We start from the raw sequence: 20963 nt of genomic DNA, 5'->3' as shown, positions 1-20963 counted from the left end.
CAGGTTTTGGAAATTACATTCTCAGATGTAGGCTATAATTTATATTTTAAGCACCTGCAATGCAGCCTACTAGGGAATGGTGCTATGAGATGCCCCATATCCTACACTACCAACAAAGTGACGTGACTCTGATCTCTGAACCACTGTTAGATGGTACGGACAATAAACAAAACCGTTCGCAAATGACAGTCAACAGCTGCAGTTTAATTTTAACGCTCTCTTTATTTACCTTTGCTGCTAACCTTCCAATTTTGGCACATACGCGTTCTGGGGAAATAGAAATTTCGAGAAATGTGAGCACGGCCCCTGCAAAAATGGTCCCAACTCAGATGCTGCAGTATTATTCCTGCGATTATATCATCGTTTGTTAGCGGGCTGAGAAAGAAATCGTGCAATGTACTTTCCGCCCTTGCATTTCAGAAATACAATACCCAGAACTACAACTTTTTCGGAGGCTGTGTTTTTGTTCGTGAACTTCGATTTCGAGAAAGCCTTGCTTATATCGTTCCGTCCAGGCGGAACGCCAAACAGCGTTCCCGGCTCACAACTCGCAGTGAAGGCAGTCTGTGTGCATTTTTACCATACCGCTACCGCTCACTATTAATTAGTAAATACCCTTAATAATTACTTCGATAATTACAGCTTCGGCGACGGGCCTCGGGGCAAGCAACCGCACTGAAATGGTCCATGTGAAAAGCTTGGCATACTGCTGAAAAACAATGCGATCAAAACCATCACAACCATTGTCACTCGAGAATGTAAACACAAGCAGCGCGCCATCGCCTTCTGTACGATGATCGCGCTGCGCAGACGACTTTAGAGCCTTATGATGCACTACATTCGTAACAGTTCTTACACAAACTTCTTGGACAAATCGCATAGAGTTTCTTGTAGTATTCAACTCTAGGAAAAATCGCACACATCAAAAGACGCCATTGTTTCTTTTTTTTAATGGTGCTTTCTACCACTAGTAGGCGCTCGTGGCGCATCCGCCCCACTTTCGTTAATGCGTGAAACGGTCCGATGCAAATGCTTACACCCGCAGCAATATTTTTACTTTTTATGATTATCCTTATTACTACTTAATGCATAGGCGGCTTCTGCGTATTTGTTTTTTTAGTTTTTTGTGACGTCACCGGAAGTTTTTGCGGTACAGCGTTTTGGAGACGGAAACACACAAGGAGACGGCCCTCACCCCCCCCCCTGTTTTCAATTACAAGCCAGAGCGAAAGTTGGTTGTACTTAATTTATTCACATTGTGGTGCGTTTAAGTGACTGCATACTGAATAAAATGACCTTAAGGTAGTTGCAGAGGGTAAACAAAATCATATCCGCTACCAAAGCCGATTTATCGTCTTTCTTTTGAGCGAGCTGTCGCGATCTTAACAACGTGGGACAAAATCTCCAAGTCGGGTAGTCGCGCCGAGTCGCCGGCGCTCAAAGTCCGCTCGCCGCGAGCGCTCGGAATCCAGACGGAGAAGCGCGAGCCGCCCGCCGCCGCGACGCAGCAACAACGACACGAAGCAAGCGAGTGCCTCCCCGGAGACCTTGGAACTGAGGAAAATGGTGAAAGAGCTGCAGGCCACCGTGCAGGCTCAGCGAGTAACCATCGAACAGCTAACCCTAAAGCTCGAAGAACTGTGGGGACCGAGAGCGACCACGTGGTCCAAGCCTGCGCCCGCAGAGACTGCCACCGTCAAGCCGACGGAACGCCCAGCACCGCCGCCGAAGCAGGTGGCGGAGCGCCGGGAATCCCCGGCACACGAACACGACGCCGAAGACGAGTGCGACGAGGACATCGACGGCGACCGCAGCAAGTCGGTGGGCTACGCCGGCCTGAACAACCGCTACCGCAAACTCGAAAGCCAGATGAACCGTTGGGGGAGAGACCTCGAGGTCCTGGAGAAACGACTCACTAACAGGCTGATGCAAGTCATGCAGCGGCAGGTGCAAGCCTTCCAGCAGCAGCAGCAGCAAGTCTTCCAACAAGCCATACAACAACTCAGTCAACTGACGGCGCCCGCGAGAGGAGTCGTACAAGAGCACGGCAGCCAAGTCACCGTCACTGTATCGCCACCATGATGATGACGACCCGCCACCGCACTTCGCTACGCATCTGGCACTGGAACGCCAACGGCTTTCGGTGCCGGAGGGCGGTCCTGCAGCAACACCTTCGCACCCTGACGCCGGCGGAACAACCCGACGTCATCATGGTGCAGGAGACCCACGCCGAAGACGCCGGCGCGGTGTCCCTGCCGGGCTACAGGTCGCACGCCAGCCCGCCGAGCGCTCGCACCTGCGGGCGCGGAGCGGCGCAGGGCGTGTGCACCTTCGTCCGGAAGGGCATCGCGTTCATCAAACACGACTCGCTCATGGGCAGCCGCGGCAGCGCGATCGAACTGTGCGCGACCGAGCTGACCGTGGCCACGGGCAAGCACAAGGACAAGAGCACGAGCACGACCGTGATGGTGGTCAACGTGTACAGTAATCCGCAGCACAACCAACAAAGGTTCAAGACGTTACTGCACAGAGCACGCGGGGCGGTCTCCGCATGCGACGGCGCCATCGTAGTCGCGTGCGGGGACTTCAACGCACGACACAAGGAACTCGGCCACGCCGCCACGACGGTCAAGGGCCGAGAACTGCTGGAGGACGCCGCCGAGGCGGACTACGTTCTCCTAACGGACCCGGCACATCCCACGCGCATCGGCACGTCCGTCGTCAAAGACACCACTCCGGACCTCGCGTTTCTTCACCTGCCCGACGACCGGTCGGCGAGCTGGAGGAACACGGGAGTGAACCTGGGTAGCGACCACTACATCGTCGAAGTCGTCGTCCCGCTCCGACCCAACGGCAGAAACGGCGGCGACGCCGGAGACGGGCGCATCAAGCACCGACTCACGAATTGGCACGAGTTTCGCACCGAAGACCTGGGCGAGATTAAGGACATCGAGGAGTGGTCGCGCAATATCGTCGCGGCCGCGGAGAAGGCGACGTCCGTTACGGAGACGTCCGAGGAGACCACGCGCATGGACCCCCGGCTCGCGCACATGCTGGAGGCTCGAAGCTCGCTACAGCGACGGTGGAAGCGGCAGCGGCACAACCGCGCCCTCCGCAAGCGAATCGCTACGCTCGGCCGAGAGATCGAGAAGTACAGCCGCCAGCTGTGCGCGCAGCAGTGGTTCGAGCTGTGCAACGAGGCCGACGGCCAGCTCCACCGAGGGGGCACGTGGAAACTCCTCCGCCACCTGATGGACGAAAGCCAAAGCAAGGAATACCAATGACACCGGCTCGCGCAGATCATGTACGCGGCGACGAAAGAGCTCGGGGAGCGGGAAGTGCACAAACGCCTCAACGAGCGCTACCTTCCCGAGACCGCGAGAGAACAGCACGGAGAGTACGCCGGCCCGCCCAACCCCTCGCTCGACCGCGACATCGAGGAGTGGGAGGTCCGGCGCGCCACCCAGGCCCTCAACTGCCAGTCGGCGGCGGGCCCGGACCGCGTCACGAACAAGGCGCTGCGCAACCTGAGCGACGCGGCCATAACATCGCTCACGAAGTACTTCAACGAGCACTGGCGAGCCGGCAGCCTCCGGCGGCAGTGGAAGGCGGCCAAGACAATACTCATACCCAAACCCAACAAGCCGCCGGGCATAGAGAGCCTGCGCCCCATCTCCCTCACGTCGTGCGTGGGGAAGGTGCTGGAGCACGTCCTCAACGACCGGTGGCAGCGGTATCTCGAGACCAACGGCCTGTACCCCGACCCGATGCTGGGCTTCCGCTCGCGGCTGGGAACGCAGGACGCGATGTTGCTGCTGCAGCGCGAGGTGCTGGCTCCGCCGACGAGACCGACCTCGGACAACCGCGCCATCCTGGGCCTGGACCTGCAGAGCGCCTTCGACAAGGTGAAGCACTCGGCGATCCTGGCCCAAGTGTCCCGGCTCGGCCTGGGACAGCGTTCCTACAATTACATCCGGACCTTCCTGACCGGTCGCACGGCCCGGCTGGAGGTGGGCCAAACTCAACTCGAGGAGCGAGAGCTGGGCAGCGTCGGCACGCCGCAGGGCTCGGTGATCTCGCCGCTGCTATTCAACTTGGTAATGATCGGCGTGACCCGTCGCCTGGACGAGCTGCCCGATGTGCGCTACACCGTCTACGCCGACGACATCACGCTGTGGGTGCCGGGCGGCAGCGACGGCCACATCGAGTCGGCGCTGCAGGAGGCGGTGGACGGCATTGAGGAGAGCCTGCGCGGCACGGGTCTCCGGTGCGCCCCGCAAAAGTCGCAGCTCCTGATCCTGCCCCCAACGGGACGTTACCGCAAGAAGACGTCGGCCGAAGCGGAGCGCGGCATCGTGGTGCGCGGGAGCGACGGCACGGCGATTCCCGAAGCGACGAGCATCCGCGTCCTCGGCATGCACGTCGATGCGAGCCGCCGCTTCAACAACACCACGGTAGAACGACTGGTAACGAAGATGGGCATCGCCACGCGCCTCGTCAAGCGACTCGCAACGCGCGCGCGCGGCATGAGAGAGGCGAGCCTGCTGCGCCTGCTGCAGGCGTTCGTGGTAAGCCAGGTGGCCTACGTGGGAGCATTCCACGACTGGCGGACCCCGGAGCGAGCCAAGATCGACGCGGCGATCCGCAAGTCGTACCGGGCGGCCCTGGGCCTACTCAACAGCACGAGCAACGCGGCCCTCGCGTCTCTGGGAGTGCACAACACGCTCTCGGAGATCAGCGAGGCGCAGAGAACGTCGCAACTGGAACGCCTGGGGTCGACCCGGACGGGCAGAAGGCTGCTGCAGCGCGTGGGACTGAGCTGCCCCTTCGACGAGGAGGACGAGCTGGTCCCGCTGCGCGACGATATCGCCAACAGCTTGGTGGTGCCGCCGCTCCCGAAGAACGTCGCGCCGGGACGGAACCCGGAACGGAGAATGGCGCGGGCGTGCGCGCTCGCCAAAGAGTACAACGAGAGGAGCGACGCCGTGTACGTGGACGCTTCCAAACGTCGCGACAAGGAAGACGTCTACGCGGTGGTGGCGGTGCGTGCCGCCACGGGAGAACTGCTGAGCTCGGGCAGCGTGCGCGCCAAGTCCGCCAGACAGGCGGAGGAGGCGGCGATCGCGCTGGCCCTGCTCCACCCCGGGACGAGGACGGTGTTCAGCGACTCCAAGTCGGCCATCGCCAACTTCGCCAGGGGCACGGTGTGCAGGACGACGATGCGCATCCTTTCCGGCATCGGGGAGGGAGCTCGCACGAACATCGCAACGACCGTACGGTGGTTCCCGGCCCACATGGGACGGGAGCTCCGCAACGGCCACCGAAACGTCAACGAGGCAGCCGACGCTGCGGCCCGTGATCTCGCCGCGTGCCGGGCCGCGCCAGCGACGGACGCCGACGACGACGAAGACTCGAGCAACGACGAAGAGGACAACGACGCAGAACCCCTGACTACGTACGGTGCGACGCTGTGCTGGTACAGGACAGAGAGGCAGGCCTACCCTCCGCCCAACCCGGGGCTCGTGAGGAGGGAGGCAGTGCTTCTACGACAGTTGCAAACCGGGACGGTGCTAACGCCGGCGCTCGCGCGCCACGTGTGCCCGGACATGTACGAAGACGCGGTATGCAGTGTTTGTGCGCGTGTGAATGCGGACTTGGCCCACTTGATGTGGGGATGCGACGAGCACGACCCGAGTGACGGGAGGCCGATCCTCCCTCCGGACGTTACGAACTCGATCCGCTCCTCGGAGCGCGAAAGCCAGCTGAGGGCCATCCAGCGGCTCGAGGCTGCCCTGGGCAAGCAACGGCGAAAGGGGAACCCGCACTCCTCTCGGCCTCCTCCCGCGGGAGCGAGGACTAGGGGCGATCGCGGTGGCACTCCGAGTAGCCCGCGCCGACCGGACGCAGTCCTCGGGGTCGGCCCGACGCCGCGGTGAGCGGAGAAGACTACGGGACGGTGAAGCCCTGCGCGGCCTGATCCGTCCCCGACTGCAGGAATCTCAATAAAGTCCTTTCTCTCTCTCTCTCTCTAACTTCCTGACGATCCCTATCGTTCTTTATTATTGCATACCGTTGACAAAGGTTCGCAAGTGTACTATTAACAGATTATGGCGGTACAGTATATGCTTGCATCAACGGGAGCATACGCAAGACGACGCGAGAAGCGCAGCCGACTCAGCTGAAACTGCTGGCCTGGCACCGCCTTGAAAACGAGTGGAAATTTGATTTTGTATTTTCGCAAAATAAAGATTCTTGCTTGACATTTTACGCCATACTATTTACGAACGGTAGGGTACATGTATACTAGCGAGTAGATGAGGCAATGGCGTCAAATAAACAAATTAAGCGCAATAAAGGACAAAAAACAAGCACCAAATAGCATGTCTGCTATTGCAGGGATGTGTAATTCTACATTTACATAACACAGCCACATATACGGTGCGCCGCCCGAATATCTACATGCGATCGTAACTGACTATGTTGGTTATACCTATTGCAGCCCGCAGGCCGAATGTGGCCCGCGGGGCTGTATTATGCGGCGCCGTCAGAACCCCGACCCCTGCACCTGTCACTAACAATCTGAACGCCGACACGCCAATTTTGAACTTAAATAGTTTTTGACGGAGTGACAAGGACAGAAAATTGATTGCTTCCAGCTGCATTGTTCACCATATTCATACCTTGCCAGATTATTGACAAATATTATTGGCAATCCGCTGAATTTTTTCTCTTTGCCTTCAAAGCTCCTCTTCCGCCTCCCACCTGATTTACCATCCAGCCGTCCGCCGTGTCGACTTCATGCAACTCAGCACTACACCTGAGTACTTTGCCGACATAGTCTGGTCTATTCTAGTTCTAGTCTATTAAGTACGAACTGTGGATATATAATGCAAGAGCGTGATTTAAAAAAAGTGAGAGCAAAAAAAGGAAACAGAACGGCCACTCAGTTCGTCCGACCCGTTTGTTTTACGGCCACTACTTTCGGAATCAGAAAACAGATTTCACGTTTCTGACGCTCGCTGCATTTTGTCACTGAGCCACGCAATGAAACGGCAAGCTAGCGCTGCACCATGTAGTCGTAACGGCGACGCAAACCAGCAGTGTTGAATGAAAGTACACCCCTAGTGCGCATGCACGTACGCAAAAGCGCGGGGCACCGCTGTAGACGAGCCTGCAGTCTGCCGGAGTCGCAAACGCTTACGCTGATTGCGTTACTTCTTTTATGTTTCATCGTCTGCTGTTCAAACGTCCTTGTCACCAAGTGTATTAGTTTAAACAAGGAGCTTTCATTTCAAATTTCACTTTATGCGACCATCGATCGGTGAGCCTGCAAGTGGCAGAGCGCCGTCACCATCCCAGCACTTTTGTCGACGGTGTAAACGTACTTAACACTGCAAAGCTTTTTTTTTCTCAAGCCAAGTTGATCGCCAGAAGAGATTGGACACGTCGGGATTGGGTTGGAGACCATGTCGGAAAACAATCGGGAGTATCGAGCTCATTTTGCTTCTGTCAACGGGATCCTACGTGACCCCCGCAGCTTTGTACTACCCGGAAGTACTGCCTGGAAGTGGGTTTCGCAGCGCCCCCTGGGCAGCGCAGGAGCCCTATAAATAAAGCTGTCCAGGTGGCTGTCGCACGGATATCACAGAGCAGCTGCCGTAGCACTCTCGATTTCGCGTCTCTTGCAGTTTTAAATGCGAATGCATTTCTTAGTCGGGGGTTGTCGTGCGGTGGCCGGCGTGCGTGCACAGGTGTTATCTCTCCGCGCTCTTCCTCGCCCCTAGCAACAGCTGTGGCGCGCCTAGCAACCGCAGCAGGTGGTAGCTCGGGCGGGAGCAGCGGAGGGCAAGGGGAGAGGAGGAGCGCGCGCGGGTGTGTGAGGACGCTCGCATCGCGGAGCTCGGGCGGAGTAGCGGAGAGTGAATGGAGAGGAGGAGCGCACTCGGGCGTCTGAGGGCGCTCGCATCGCGGAGCTCGGCGGAGAGAGCTCGCGCGCGGGGCAAGCGTGTTGCGTGGGTCTCTCTCTCCTCTCCGCGTACCCTCTCTCCGCTCGCTCTGCTCGGAAAAATATACCGGTGCACCCAATGCATTCGCATTTCCGCACGATCCCCTTCGGGGAGGTGGGGGGAGTTTTTTGCGAATGCCTCTAAGTACTGATCTCGTCAGCCGCTTTATTTAAAAGCGACCGTGGACGTGACGCAAGCGCTGCGGGTGCATATTACAGCCGCGTCTACAGAACGGTGCGCGACGCTCGAGACAGCGGGGTGAGGAGACGCGCTGGATGCAGCCGACGGGTCTGCCCACAGGTCCCCGCACAGATTTACGCGTAACACTGCGCCGAATATTCCATTTGCGCTCTCGTAAGCGCTGCAGATGACGATTTTTATGCAGTCCGCCATCGCATCATTAACTCCTTTGTCGTATGTGCTGCTTGCTTTGGGCCTTGAGTCCCATTTCGCGATGCGGTACCAAGCTATCGGTCGAGCTATGCGCGCCGGCCTGCGCCACTTCACGGCCGTGGCAGCGATCGTGCGGCTCGCTCAGTGAGTTTTTCGTGCCCCCGGCGTGTTTTCGCGGCCAGTGTAATTAAAAGCAACAAAAGCAGAGTGCTGGGATTCCTGTAGAACGTAGGTCGCGGCCAGAGCTGCCCGATGAGTCAACGAATTCCCGGCGCCGCCGCCGCCAATGATCGGATCGTTCGTGGCTCGGTTGCTTCCGATACGAGCGGGGACCCGGCATGGCAGTGCGGAGGCGGCCAGCACAAACTCGTGACGTGTTCGTATTTTTATTTACTCAACTGGCTTGTCAGTTGCTCTTCGCACGCTTTGAAATCGATTGTAAATATGTTCTAGGCTGTATTTGCCGCCGATATTTTTGCAGATGATGTATGTGCGTTACACCAACTATCTCAAAATTTATCTAGCCTTTAAAATTTTCTGTCAGTAGACATTTAATCGTCGTATCATTATTAAACGAAATTATTTTGACGCACTTTTAGCGAAAATTTTCTGCATTCAGGTTTAATTTTCGCGGTAAAAATATTTACGGCCGATCTTAAGTCGCACCCACCTGATAATCGTGAAGATGACGCCACAAAGCTTGTCCCCAGCCATTTTCTCGAAGATCTTAACCTTCGGAGGTTGGACGCCAAATTTCTCGCTGCACTTCCGGGAGAATTTGTCGAATTCCCACTCCTTCCGGTAAAACATGTCACCTTTACCATCGCTGCACAGCGGGTGAACGTACTCGGTGCACATCTGAAAGAACAGGGAAAATCAGCTGGTTTATTTTCATCGTAGCGTGTTGAGGATTACGTTTTTTTTTTTTTGTTGCGTTGAGGCATAACGCAGTATATAGAGTCGGGTGAACAATGCCAAATAACTATGGTAAAATTCTGGCAAACACAGTCGCTGCCAAAATACGATGTCAGATAAGAACCTCATAATGCAACGGACTAAACTTCTGAAAGCATAGCGCACTGCGCAGCAGTTTTAGTAAGGTTCTTATGAGTTCAACACTCACTCGCACAAAGGGAGGCAAAGCCGAGTTTTTTCCAGATAACCTTTACTGGACAGCTATACCGCCATTTCCCGCAAGGGCACACTAAAATACGCTCCAATATATTGACTTTATTTTTATTCAACCGGGAAGCACCGTTTTGAGGGTCTTTTATGCTTTAACCATTCGGCCCTGATTTTTTGTTTCAAATAAAACAGTGTTTTCTGTGTGTTTTCCTAAATTTTAGGGTCCCATAAGCCCACAAACGAAAAATAGAGGTGGAAGTAAAAGTAATAACAGATTTAATAATGAGGCAATTAATTACGACATCTGGTGATTAAAAATTTTGTGCAAAGCAATGACATCACTTTTGCACATTTTACTAAACGTTATGAATACATGAACCTACAAACAAAATTCAGCTTCGTAGTGCACGTATTTATAGATTTACAATATTGGGAATAAAACTGACACCGCAATTTTTTTCCCGCCTCAGTGTCGTAATTTCGACTTCACCGGAGCCTTTTCTTTTTTGTAGCGAGTAGCTCCACTAAAATGAGACATCTGTGATATCTATCGCAACAGGCATCATTGAAGGACAATTCACCAAATAACTAGCAGTTTTGGCTCCGTTATCTACGCGCTAGAGGAACTACAATGTGGTGGCGTCAATTGAGGCCACCAGGGCCAAAAGGGTCAGGGTCGGGTTGACCTTGCACGTCTGTCCCAGCTGAGCGCAGAACGGTTTGCGTCTGGGAACTTCCAGGAGAGCAAAATATTGTCCCGCTTCACTGCACGGACGCATCTTTCGATGGGTATTGACATTTTTCTGCACATTTTCCGAAAACACTGCGCTGAACTTTACGCCACCTGGCAAGACTCAACCATTCGATGACCATCGTCATGACCGATGTCACATAGAAGAATTGGTTGATTGTGTCAAATCCGCATGTTCACCTTACTTGTTCATCGAGTGCTTAGTTGAAAGCGTATTTCGGCTCGCGGGTGCCCCAAATAAACATGATTCCGTTGCTCTTTCTTAAGCATTGTCATTGCAACATCTGACAGAACTGCTTGGCAGTCATTACGCATGCGCATCACGCCCTCCTGGGAACCAATAAGCGAGTTCCGATAATTCCGGCTGCGCACAATAAAGCCTTCCACCAAATGCCACACCCCTTTTGAAAGGGCAAGTGGAAAAGAGGTCCAGTCAACGTTGCCAATAACGCTAGGTGCTGTCAAATGCGCGTTCATCGTTTCTTTGATTACTACGAAAGAATTCCTCCTTACCGATAGTAAGTAGCGAAACCCCTACTAAATTAGAGGAGTCGCCAGCCTAAAGAGCTGCGCTGGTATGTTGCGATGTTGGGACCATTTTACAACATTGTTAGGTCCCAGGTACATTGTATATGCGTCTTAGTTATTGTTTAAATAAGTAAAACCAATCAAACGTCGCAAGGAATTCATGCTCGAAAGCTCCGCAGGAGTACGGCGGGTGAATCCACGCGGCTTTTCAGCGAAAGCTGGAACACTTCCAGACCGCAATGCATGAAGGCTTCATCTCAACTGCACACAAAAAAATTGGCTGCGTATCTGATCACTCCGGGTCAAATGTCGACTTAAGGCGGTAGTGATCTGCCATGTCAATTCCTTCCTTCTCTTTCCCGTCGACCTGTTATGCCCTTCCTCTCCCTCCTCGCTCCTCGCACGGTTTGCTCAAGTCGATTGGAACTTACTTCGCTGCAGTGGTCTACAGGCTGAGACCCCTGAAATAGCTATGTAGCGCCGCCTTATGATCTCGCCGCCTTTCGCCCTCACCTTCGCTCCTTCCCTCCTTTGTGTTTTGCCATTTTCTTTTTCGCCGCACGGCATTGGCCAGCGGCCAAAAGATAGTGAACTACAGGATTGCCTACTCTTTATAATCCAAACGCCAGTCAATATAATTCCAGCGCTGGTGCATAAAATCCAGGTGCCAACCAATATAATCCAGGACCCACGCAGTGCAGAGCACATGCCAGCGCTTTGTAGTTTATTTGGCAACCAGTACAAATCCGGGCGGAGTGTTTTTTCAGCCAAGTTAGATGAACTACGTTACGTGACCAGCTTAAGCAGACGACCTGAGAACTTCGCAATAAAACAGTCAAGTGACTATCCAGCACTCTCGCCTAATTACTATACTGAATCCGAGGATGGTGTCATGGGTAAGAATGATCGCATTTAAATTGCTCACTTATTCGAAATTATAGGGGAAACTGCCAGAATGCCTAACTCTCGAAACCGAATACAGGCCAGAACGTAGGACAGGTGGCGCTGCTGGCGCCGTTCAACAGCGCCACTAGCGGAATGAAATCGCGAAAATGGTCAGGACATGCCCTTTTGTGTACGCGTGGAGAACGCGTTTCCGTGTTGTTCAAAGGGGCAACCTCTCGTTACCGTGATGACGCTTGTCATACGAAACTCAAATTGTTTTGTCAGAAATAAGGTCCGTGCGACACGCGTTCGGTTTAGTTACCCAATATAGGTACTTCATTCACTATTCGTTAGTCATTGATCCGGTTAAAAGACAAATTTATGTAACCAAGGCCTGCGAGGTATCAAATAAAACGTCTCGATGAGGGAGAAATCAAAAATTGCTTCCTGCTTATAGTCATGCGATAGTCACGTGAGTCATAGATTGGATTAAATGTCACAGTAATGCCACCAAGGCTTGTGAGGAATCAAATTAAAGGTCTCGATAAGTGGAATCACGTGGGGCGAAAAAATAGCTTCCCGGTTGTAGTCATGAGGTAGTCACGTGAGCCCTACAGTGGGTTAAAAGTCAAAGTGATGGCACTAGGGCTTGTGAGGTATCAAATTAAAGGTCTCGATGAGAGAGATCTCGTGCGAGAGTTAAAAATTGCGTCCTCGTTATAGTCATGAGATAGTCACATGAGTCATAGATTACGTAAAAATCAACGTGATGCCGCTAGGGCTTGTGAGGTATCCAAACTAATGGTCTCGATGAGGGGAATCACGTGGGAGAATTTAAAGATAGCTTCCTGGTTATAGTCATGAGACCATCACGTGATTCAAAATTAAGGTAAAAGTCAATGTGACGCCACTAGGGCTTGCGAGTAATCAAATTAAAGGGCTCGATGAGGGTAATAACGTAGTACAAATTAAAAATTGCTTCCTAGTTATAGTTATGAGATATATTCAGTTGAGTCAGATATTTAATTAAAAGTAAACGTGATGCCGCTATGGCTTGTGAGGTATCAAATTAAAGGTCTCGATGAGAGAATCACGTGGGACCAAATAAATATTGCTTCCTGCTTATAGGCATGAGATAGTTCAGGAGAGTATTGCGTTGTATACTTTTATCGTCTTTTGACAATGTTAAACTTCTCCGCAGTTTTATTCGTGTTGTTGTGATATTGACTACATCCTGGTTCGTTCAAATGAGGCATGTTGGCTGATAATGAGCACTATATATGTGGTTTTGGGGTTTTTTGTGTCATTAAAGTTGGAAGTTAGCGCTCTGTGTGTCGTCGTCCGTGTTCCTGTCCTCGTCTTTGCTGCGCTTGAATACGCCACACGAGATAGTCTCGTGAGTCATATATTTGCTTAAAGGAGCCATGAAGAGAAAACACAAGTTTGGTTCATTCGAAAGATTGCCTCGTTAGAACCATAACGACACCACTTATAACGCAAACTTCGCTCAAATAAGCTACATAATTAGGAAAAAAGGAAATGACCATGCGACCCACCAGCTCATTTTCCGCAACAGAACCTGTGATGTCACTTGGGAATGCTCTGCGATTGGCGGAGGCCGGCAAAAGCAAACGCATGTTAGGCAGGGCTTACAGTTTGCATAGCGAGCTAAATGCCCGTGAAACATACTGCACATTCTTTTTATGACAAAGAACGGTGGAGTAAACGGTTGAAGGTCCGAACAAACACGCAAGCGTGTGCGCCAATGCATACAAAACTAGCGCCGGCCGAGCTCGACATCTCGCCGTCGCGCAGACGAATTTTCGGGTTCGAGGCTCTTCGGGGCCAACGAACCGTTCCAGCACGCACAGCCGCGACCTTGCTTCGTATCGTAATCCCTTCACAGGAGGTTGGCCGTCATATCGCCAACCAGCAAAGGTAAAAATAGAAACGAGGGGAGTAAGGAACAGCAAGAAGCGACGAGATAGTGCCAGTCGTCGCGTAAGTTTCGAATGGTGTTGGCTTGCTGCTATCGTTACGAGCTCGTTTCCAGTTTACAACCACTGAAAACTTCAGTTTGTTCAGTTACGGCAGGGACCCTTACGTTAGCTCACTCCTGGGACATGCTGGCGCTCGTCGCCGACTTCGTCAAATCGCTCTGACCTTGGGGAAAAAAATGCCGTAAACACCGCGCATTGACGCTCGTATCTTTCTGGTCGAAGCAGAGAGCTCGCGCGAACGGCTTTCCATACACGACACCGGCCAACTGGCATAAGTGATACTGCTACTGAAATTGAACTATTATTAACCGTAATCAAAATACGGCACATACGTACCAGTCTATATCCGTCCGTCGCGACGGGGCTGACGAGGCAGCGGTGCCGACGGCTGGGCCTTCGTCTGTTGTGGCTATCGCGGAATGGTCGCTTTCCCGTCCACCGCGTATCCCACAACTCTTGTCGCTCGTGCACTTAGAAGCATTGAGCGTTTTAGTGGTGTGAGGTTGTTAAATGCAAGCCCGAGCTCCTCGGCGAGAGTTTTGTTCTCCGGATCAGGCGATTCCATGACTAGGGCTGCGGGTGCACTAGGTTTTACTAGTATTTTTAAAATGGCCGCCATCTCGATCGACTCCCGCGTGTGGGTGCTATATGGAGTCGACATACTAAGTATCTATTTCATGGACCGGCGCTATGACGCCATTGTACACGTCACGGAATGTGCAATTTTAGCGGGAGATTTAAAATTTTGGCTTAAATTGCCTTATTTCTCAGTGAATAAAGCATCATTTGCTTCCGGGAAAGCGCTTGGGGTACTATGAAACACCTAATCTTTCGAATAAAACAAACTTTTGTTTTCTCTTCATGGCTCCTTTAAACGTCAAAGTGATGCCCTAGAGCTTGATATCACCCGCCCGAATGTAAAAAAAAGTTCACATGCGAGAAAGAGGCTGATGGTGTGTTGAAAAATTGTTAACAGGATTTCTTATGATGTCGCGTGACTCCTACGGATGATTAATCAGTAACGTGACTGACCATGGCGTTTATTTTACACGAGTAATAGCATCATATGTATCAAATGATCGCCATTAATTTGCTTATTTACGGCATGTGCAAAAGAATTTGTCATTTCAAATATTATTCCGAAAGATGTCGCATGATTTCCATCCATCATGATTTCATCACATGAATTATCATGTGTTTAATAACATCACGTGTATTGATATCATGGATACGAAAAAAACACTGTTGAATTGCTCGTTTACGTGATGCGCAAAAACATCTTGTCATGGTGAATATGTTTCCTTGATGTCGCATGACTCCTATGGATCATGAATTAGTCACGCGACTTACTATGAGGTTTATTACACGACGAGTATTGGCATCATGGGTGTGAAATAAACGCTGTTGAATTCCTGGTATTCGCCATGTGTACGAGATTCTTGTCATGGTGAACAGGATTCCTTATGATGACACATGACTCCGAGGGATCATGAATTATTTACGTGACTTATTAAGATGTGTATTACATCCCGAGTATTGGCAACATGAGTGTCAAATAAACGCTGTTGAATTGCTTGTTTTCATGGTGTGCGGAAAATGCCTGTTATTGTGAACACGTCACCTCAGAACTCGCATCACACCTATTGATCATGAATTACTTATGCGACTTATAAGGTTTATTAAAGCACGAGTAATCACGTCGTAGGTATGAAATAAATGCTGTTGAATTGCTGCTTACGTGATGGCAATTTTTGTCTTGTTCTGCCCATCATTACGTATGATATGGCAGGACTCCTAATTATCACAAGTATGTAATGTGACATACCGTGAGGCTTATTACGTCACGTGTAATGTCACCCTATATATCCATTTTAACGCTATTGAATGGTTTCTTCACGTGATTTGTGAATACACGCTTTTTTCTATGGTGCGTGATTGCAGGCACGGAAGCATAAAGAAGGGCCCGATTTCGTGAATGCAGAAAACACATAGGTGTAGTACTCTTCATGACAGTTCCGTCATGACTAGGGAATATATATAAAAAGCGTGTATTCACAAATACGTGATTCCCGGCGCGTGATTCCCGTATCGATACGTTTAATTTGGTACCTCACAAGCCCTGGTTACATCAATTTGACTTTTAACGAAATCATTGACTAACAAAAAATGAAGTTTCTATACTAGGTAGTCAATTAAACCGAACGTGTGTCGCCCGGACCTTATTTCTGAGAAAAAAAATGTGAGTTTCGTATGACTAACATCATCACGGTAACGAGAGGTTGCTCCTTTAAACAACACGGAAACACGCGTTCTCCACGCGTACACGGAAGGGCAGGTCCCGACCATTTTCGCAATTTTATTCCGCTAGTGGCGCGGTTGAACGGCGCCAGCAGCGCCACCTTTCCCACGTTCGGGCCCCTATTGGGTTTCGAGAGTCAGGCATTCTGGCAGTTTCCCCTAAAAAGTTCGAATAAGTGAGCAATTTAATGTGATCATTCATACCGATGACGCCATCCTCCGATTCAGTACAGTAATTAGGCGAGAGTGCTAGATAGTCACGTGACTGTTTTATTGCGGAGTTCTTAGGTCGTCTGCTCAAGCTGGTCACGTAACCTAGTTCATTTAACTTGGCTGACAATACACTGCGCCCAGATTTGTAGTGGTTGCCAGCTAAATTACAAAGCGCTGGCATGTCTTCTGCAGTGCGTGGGCCCTGGAATATATTGGTTGGCGCCTGGATTATATTGGTTGGCACTTGGTTTATATTCACTGGCGATGGGATTATATTGACTGGCGTCTGGATTATATTGAGCGGGAACTCCTGTAGAATAGGGGTAGTGTGCTTAGAGGCGCGGTCGGAATGAAGCCGCCGATGCCGACTTCATCGACGGTGGCGCTTCCGGCGTAACCATGGTAGGGGCTCCACGAAGTAGCTCTCGCGTATGTAGTCGCGTAGGCTCGCAGGGAAACACCGCACGTACTACCGCAAATGACTGGGCTCACTTATAATGCTGTACACTTTGATATCGCGCAGAAAAAGCGCGGATACGCATTCAGTAGAAGCCTCGCACAAGTGAATGCGAGCTGAAAAGTGCCGGGCGTGATGTGCAAGCTCGGCGCGTGTCCGGCTGCTCTCTTGCGCGCTTCTTGATGAATTCCAATGTAATGAGAAACACAACGTGCACTCTTGCCGTTCACAAAGGTTGATTGTAGTGCGTGTTCCCGGTTCAGAACAATGGCCTAATGCTTTTTTATATAGGCTCACCCGCCTGAAGAGAAGAGGCATAACCGGCTGTTCCACGTTGCAGAATAATTTTGTATTTAACGAGAAAGCGTTACAAAATATGATTTCTTGTTTAGCTGATGTTGTACTAGCCTAACTAACCCGGCACGCGAAATCTACAGAGAATTACTCGGCACGCAGTGCCCCAGTACATTTAAATGGAATAAGTTTTTTTCCTTCAAGAAGAAAAAAATTTCTTACTTCTCTCGCAGCGGCCAGGCGGCTCAAGCGGCCATTTGTGGTGAATAAGTTGTTAGACCACATAACCGTTAGGTTGAAATAACAATAAAATAGGAACAAATAAAAAGCTCAAGCCCTTTCTGCCTAATTCAGCAGAGGGAAACATTTATTTTGTGAGGCCGGGCTGATTATAACAGGCACAGTGACCGGCTTATTTGCTCAGGTACGCCTCCTCTTAAGGTGCTTGGCTCGTTCTCGTGGGCCGGACTTGTGCATTATAACGCCTTTAACAATAAAGGGAAGCCGTGCGACAATATAAACATCACAATATCCTTTCATGACAGTCACAACCAACCTACATAGACAGCCTGATGCGAATGCATGTAAATACCTTTCGTGATACTAGTTCCGTGTTAGAGTTCAACCCAGATGTGCAGCAAAACGTTGTGTAGTTTTCTCCATGACGTGCATGCTTCGTCCAGAGCTGTGGACATTTTTGGAAACTCGGCGTTTCCAAGAAGTCATTTGGCTTAAGAGATTCTGCTGTAGAAGAAAGACACGGCATCGGGTCGCGCACCTTCACCAGTAAAAATTTCCTCCTCTTGTAAAGGCTCAGCTAGGGCAACCTGGTTTTCAATGTTACCATCTTCCGCACTTTCGAAACGCCTTTTACGCGTTTGATTGGGTGGCGATTTTGCTTCTTCCCCAAGTGATCGTTTCCACTTTCTCGGCGGCTTCTTCCAACGTACTTTCTTCGATGCGTGCTCAGGTTAGGTAGACTGGTCGGCACCGGATCTGGTGCTAAGCGTGGCTTTTCGCGAAAAAAAATTCCCTCGCACTTCCCCGAGGGGGAGAGTGTGTAAGTGCGAATGCACGGTTGTTAATTGCGCGATTACGGTGGATATCGCGATCTCAATGAGTAGTCGAGAGATTACACACACGCACACAACTACAAAGAAAGATATTTCACTTGTTATTGCTGGTACCGTTGCCCGGTCCGCCATCATCGTTATCGAGATGCAGGACCAGCGACCGCTCTCGACGACGGCGCGCGCTCGACTAATACCCTCCCGCGCCACGCGGCCGCTACACGAGCGCTCTCACGCGTCGCGCCCGCCGTTACGGCGAGGGCTACACGAGCGCCCTCACGCGTCGGAATGCGGAGTGCCCGCTACGCGAGCGAGAGCTCTCCCGCCCGAAGTGGAGAGGAGGCGCCCAACACCCGCAGTCACTGAGCGGAGAGAGGAGGAGGAGAGTAGCGCGCGCCCATCTCCCCCCGTTGCTAGGGAAGACGAGGAGCGCGCGCACCCGCAGCTGTTGCTATGCGGACGACGGCGGCGGACGATTCAGGCTCGCTTAAGAAGTGCATTCGCACTTAAAATACGGACCTTCTGTCCCTGCACGGCAAGGACGTAATCGTGTATAACGGAGCGCCGCTCGAAGTAAACTCGCACACAGCGCAGTTGTCGTCCGCTGCTTTATTTGCGTGTAGGAGGTTCCTCTCCCAATGTTCACTTCGAAAATTGCCTCTTTTGGCAAACGAAAAAGGGCCACCTTAGGGTCAACTTTCTTGTTAATGTAAGCGGTCTTGCAGCCCGGCGCGTAGCAGTGGTTCTGCCTACTCGCGGGCTTATTTGTTTCATTTGTGAAAGAGACTCAGAGGCCAACAAATACGCGCCGCACGCTGCATTGACGACTTCCCAGTTCGATGGACACAAAATAACTAAACGCGCAACAGGAACAGAAGCACAAGGGCTCTGAACTCGCCACAACCACCAAACCACCACGCCGGAACGCACGCAGATCAAGGAACGTCCGCCTAACTCCCCTGCCGTGGTTTGAACCGTAGCGGCACCAAGCGGAGCGGGCGGAAGCTATCAACAGTCGACCACAGGCTGCCCCGACTCCCCTCCTCAGGCGCTCCCCTTGGGAGCGAGGGAGGAGGAGAGAGTCGAGTCCAGACATAGTCCAGCCGTGAGTCGACGCCGCCGGCCTCAGCGCGCCTCGTTCGGGCGCTCCGCAGTGCGCAACACTTCCCCTGTTCTAGTTAGCTGTAGCCAATCGACGCCCCGCCTGCTCCCGCGTTTCTAGATGCAGATCATCTGATTCACTCGCCTTGTCCCTCCGGCGTCGTCGTCGTCGTCGTCGTGGTCGGCGTTGTCCACCCCTCCCCCATTCTCCTCGCCGCGCCAGCTGCGCTCTCCGCAACGCCACCAAGACTGGCTCAAAAAATTTCCTCTAGGTGGCGTTGCTCTCCGCCGCTCACCCCCTCTCCTCTCCGATAGCGAACTCTCTCGCGAGGGGCATTGGATTGGATTGGATTGGATTGGCTTGGCTTGGCTTGGCTTGGCTTGGCTTGGCTTGGCTTGGCTTGGATTGGATTGGATTTGGATTGGATTGGATTAAAGTGGATTGTGTTGCTTCATAGCCGCGGCACGTTGCGTCATAGCCGCGGTAGACGCGCTGGGGCAGGCGCATGTGCAGTACTCTCTCTTCCGCAGTTTCCTCTCCTTCGGGCGCGCTGCGCATATAACCGGTGTGCCGTTCTCCGGCGAAGCAACATCCACGCTTGGCTCAAACACCTAGAGTCCACGCCGCTTTACAGGTACGCCAACGTCGTCATCGACTGGGACCGGCTTACTCAGTCCCCTCAACGTTATGCGCGCTATAAAACGCGGTCCCTTCGCCGCTCCGCCTATGCGTCGCATCTACACAGGGGTTCCCGCGAGGGGAGGTGGGAGTTTTTTTTTAAAGGCCCTCCTTGGGGTACTTGAACGGGCAAATTTTGGTCGGTCTGTATGCTCCTCTGTCACTCGATTCAGGCTGTCCAGCAAAGTGAAACAGAATCTCTGCAATAGTCGTACATACCCACAGCCAAATGTAAACATCTAAGTCCGGTGGCAATGTTCATACTTGTCAGCACTGTTTGAACAAGGACAACACATTACGCAAATATCGGGAAAAAATCAAAACATAGGTTATATTTCCATTGTTCTTTTATTAAAATATTCATGGGTGCTTGGTTTTTGCGACAGCGAATAAAAGGCTACATCAACTGCAGAAAACGGTCGCTTGTTGTTGACAGTGCTACTATTGCTGTTGGCGGCATTTGAGAAATAAAGCGGCAACAGTAACGAAAGGTTTCAAAAGATAGGTTGCACGTTCCGCTTGAAACGGTCGTGAAGAAGGGAGCGTGGTTCGCTAAACGTTGTAGTAGGGTGCCTCGATTCACGCGAGTCTCCGCTGTACGGCAGCGCGGGCATTGAGGGATTAGACTTGGAGCAGTGAAACGCGGTAATTTAAATTCGGGAGCAAAATTTAAATTCCCTTCAGCAAACATCTAGCCTGTTATCCTGGTTGGAACGGAACGGGAGATGAACAGCATGAGAGGTGAGCTAGAAAAAGAAGGGAGGCATTAACATGGCAGGGGCATCAGTCGACTCTCGTCTTTCATCGACATTTGCAAAGAAAAGAGCAGATACGCGGTCATTTTTTATGGAAACATAAACAGTATACACAGAAGGCCGCGAAAACCGCTGGCAGGCGGGAAGCCAGGAGGGCTCTCAAACTGGAAGTGGTGCCAAGCAGACGACGTACCCCTGAGCCTTCGCCCTTCTACCGTTTAGTTATTAGGGCAGGCTGGTCTCGCGAGTTATGTTCCGGGCGGGAATTTTCCGTTTAAATTTTGGCCAAAATGAAGAAGGGAATCTTTAATAGATGGAGGGACTTTGGAGAGCTTCAAACTAAAAGGTATAAAGAAAGTCAGTCAAACAGATTTCCCTTCATTTATCGCTTTTATTTCTTCTAAGAAG

At 51.7% G+C, this 20963-nt stretch overlaps 1 protein-coding gene across 1 annotated transcript in view; it reads right to left on the bottom strand.

The window, feature by feature from the left end:
- Positions 1-7509: 7509 nt before the first annotated feature.
- LOC144164298 (lysosomal Pro-X carboxypeptidase-like) overlaps positions 7510-20963 on the bottom strand; it is a 35106-nt gene continuing 21652 nt past the window's right edge. Inside the window, exons 3-4 of the mRNA XM_077694800.1 lie at positions 9070-9257; positions 7510-7561 (exon numbers count right to left, since the gene is read on the bottom strand). Of these exons, the coding sequence (XP_077550926.1) occupies positions 7510-7561; positions 9070-9257 (240 nt within the window). The remainder of the gene's footprint in view (positions 7562-9069; positions 9258-20963) is intronic.

Source organism: Haemaphysalis longicornis, unplaced genomic scaffold (genome assembly GCF_048455015.1).
Source record: "Haemaphysalis longicornis isolate Haplotype H1 unplaced genomic scaffold, Haemaphysalis longicornis Haplotype H1 scaffold_13, whole genome shotgun sequence".
Taxonomy (NCBI): Eukaryota; Metazoa; Arthropoda; class Arachnida; order Ixodida; family Ixodidae; genus Haemaphysalis; species Haemaphysalis longicornis.
This window is presented reverse-complemented; position numbering and strand designations above follow the sequence as displayed.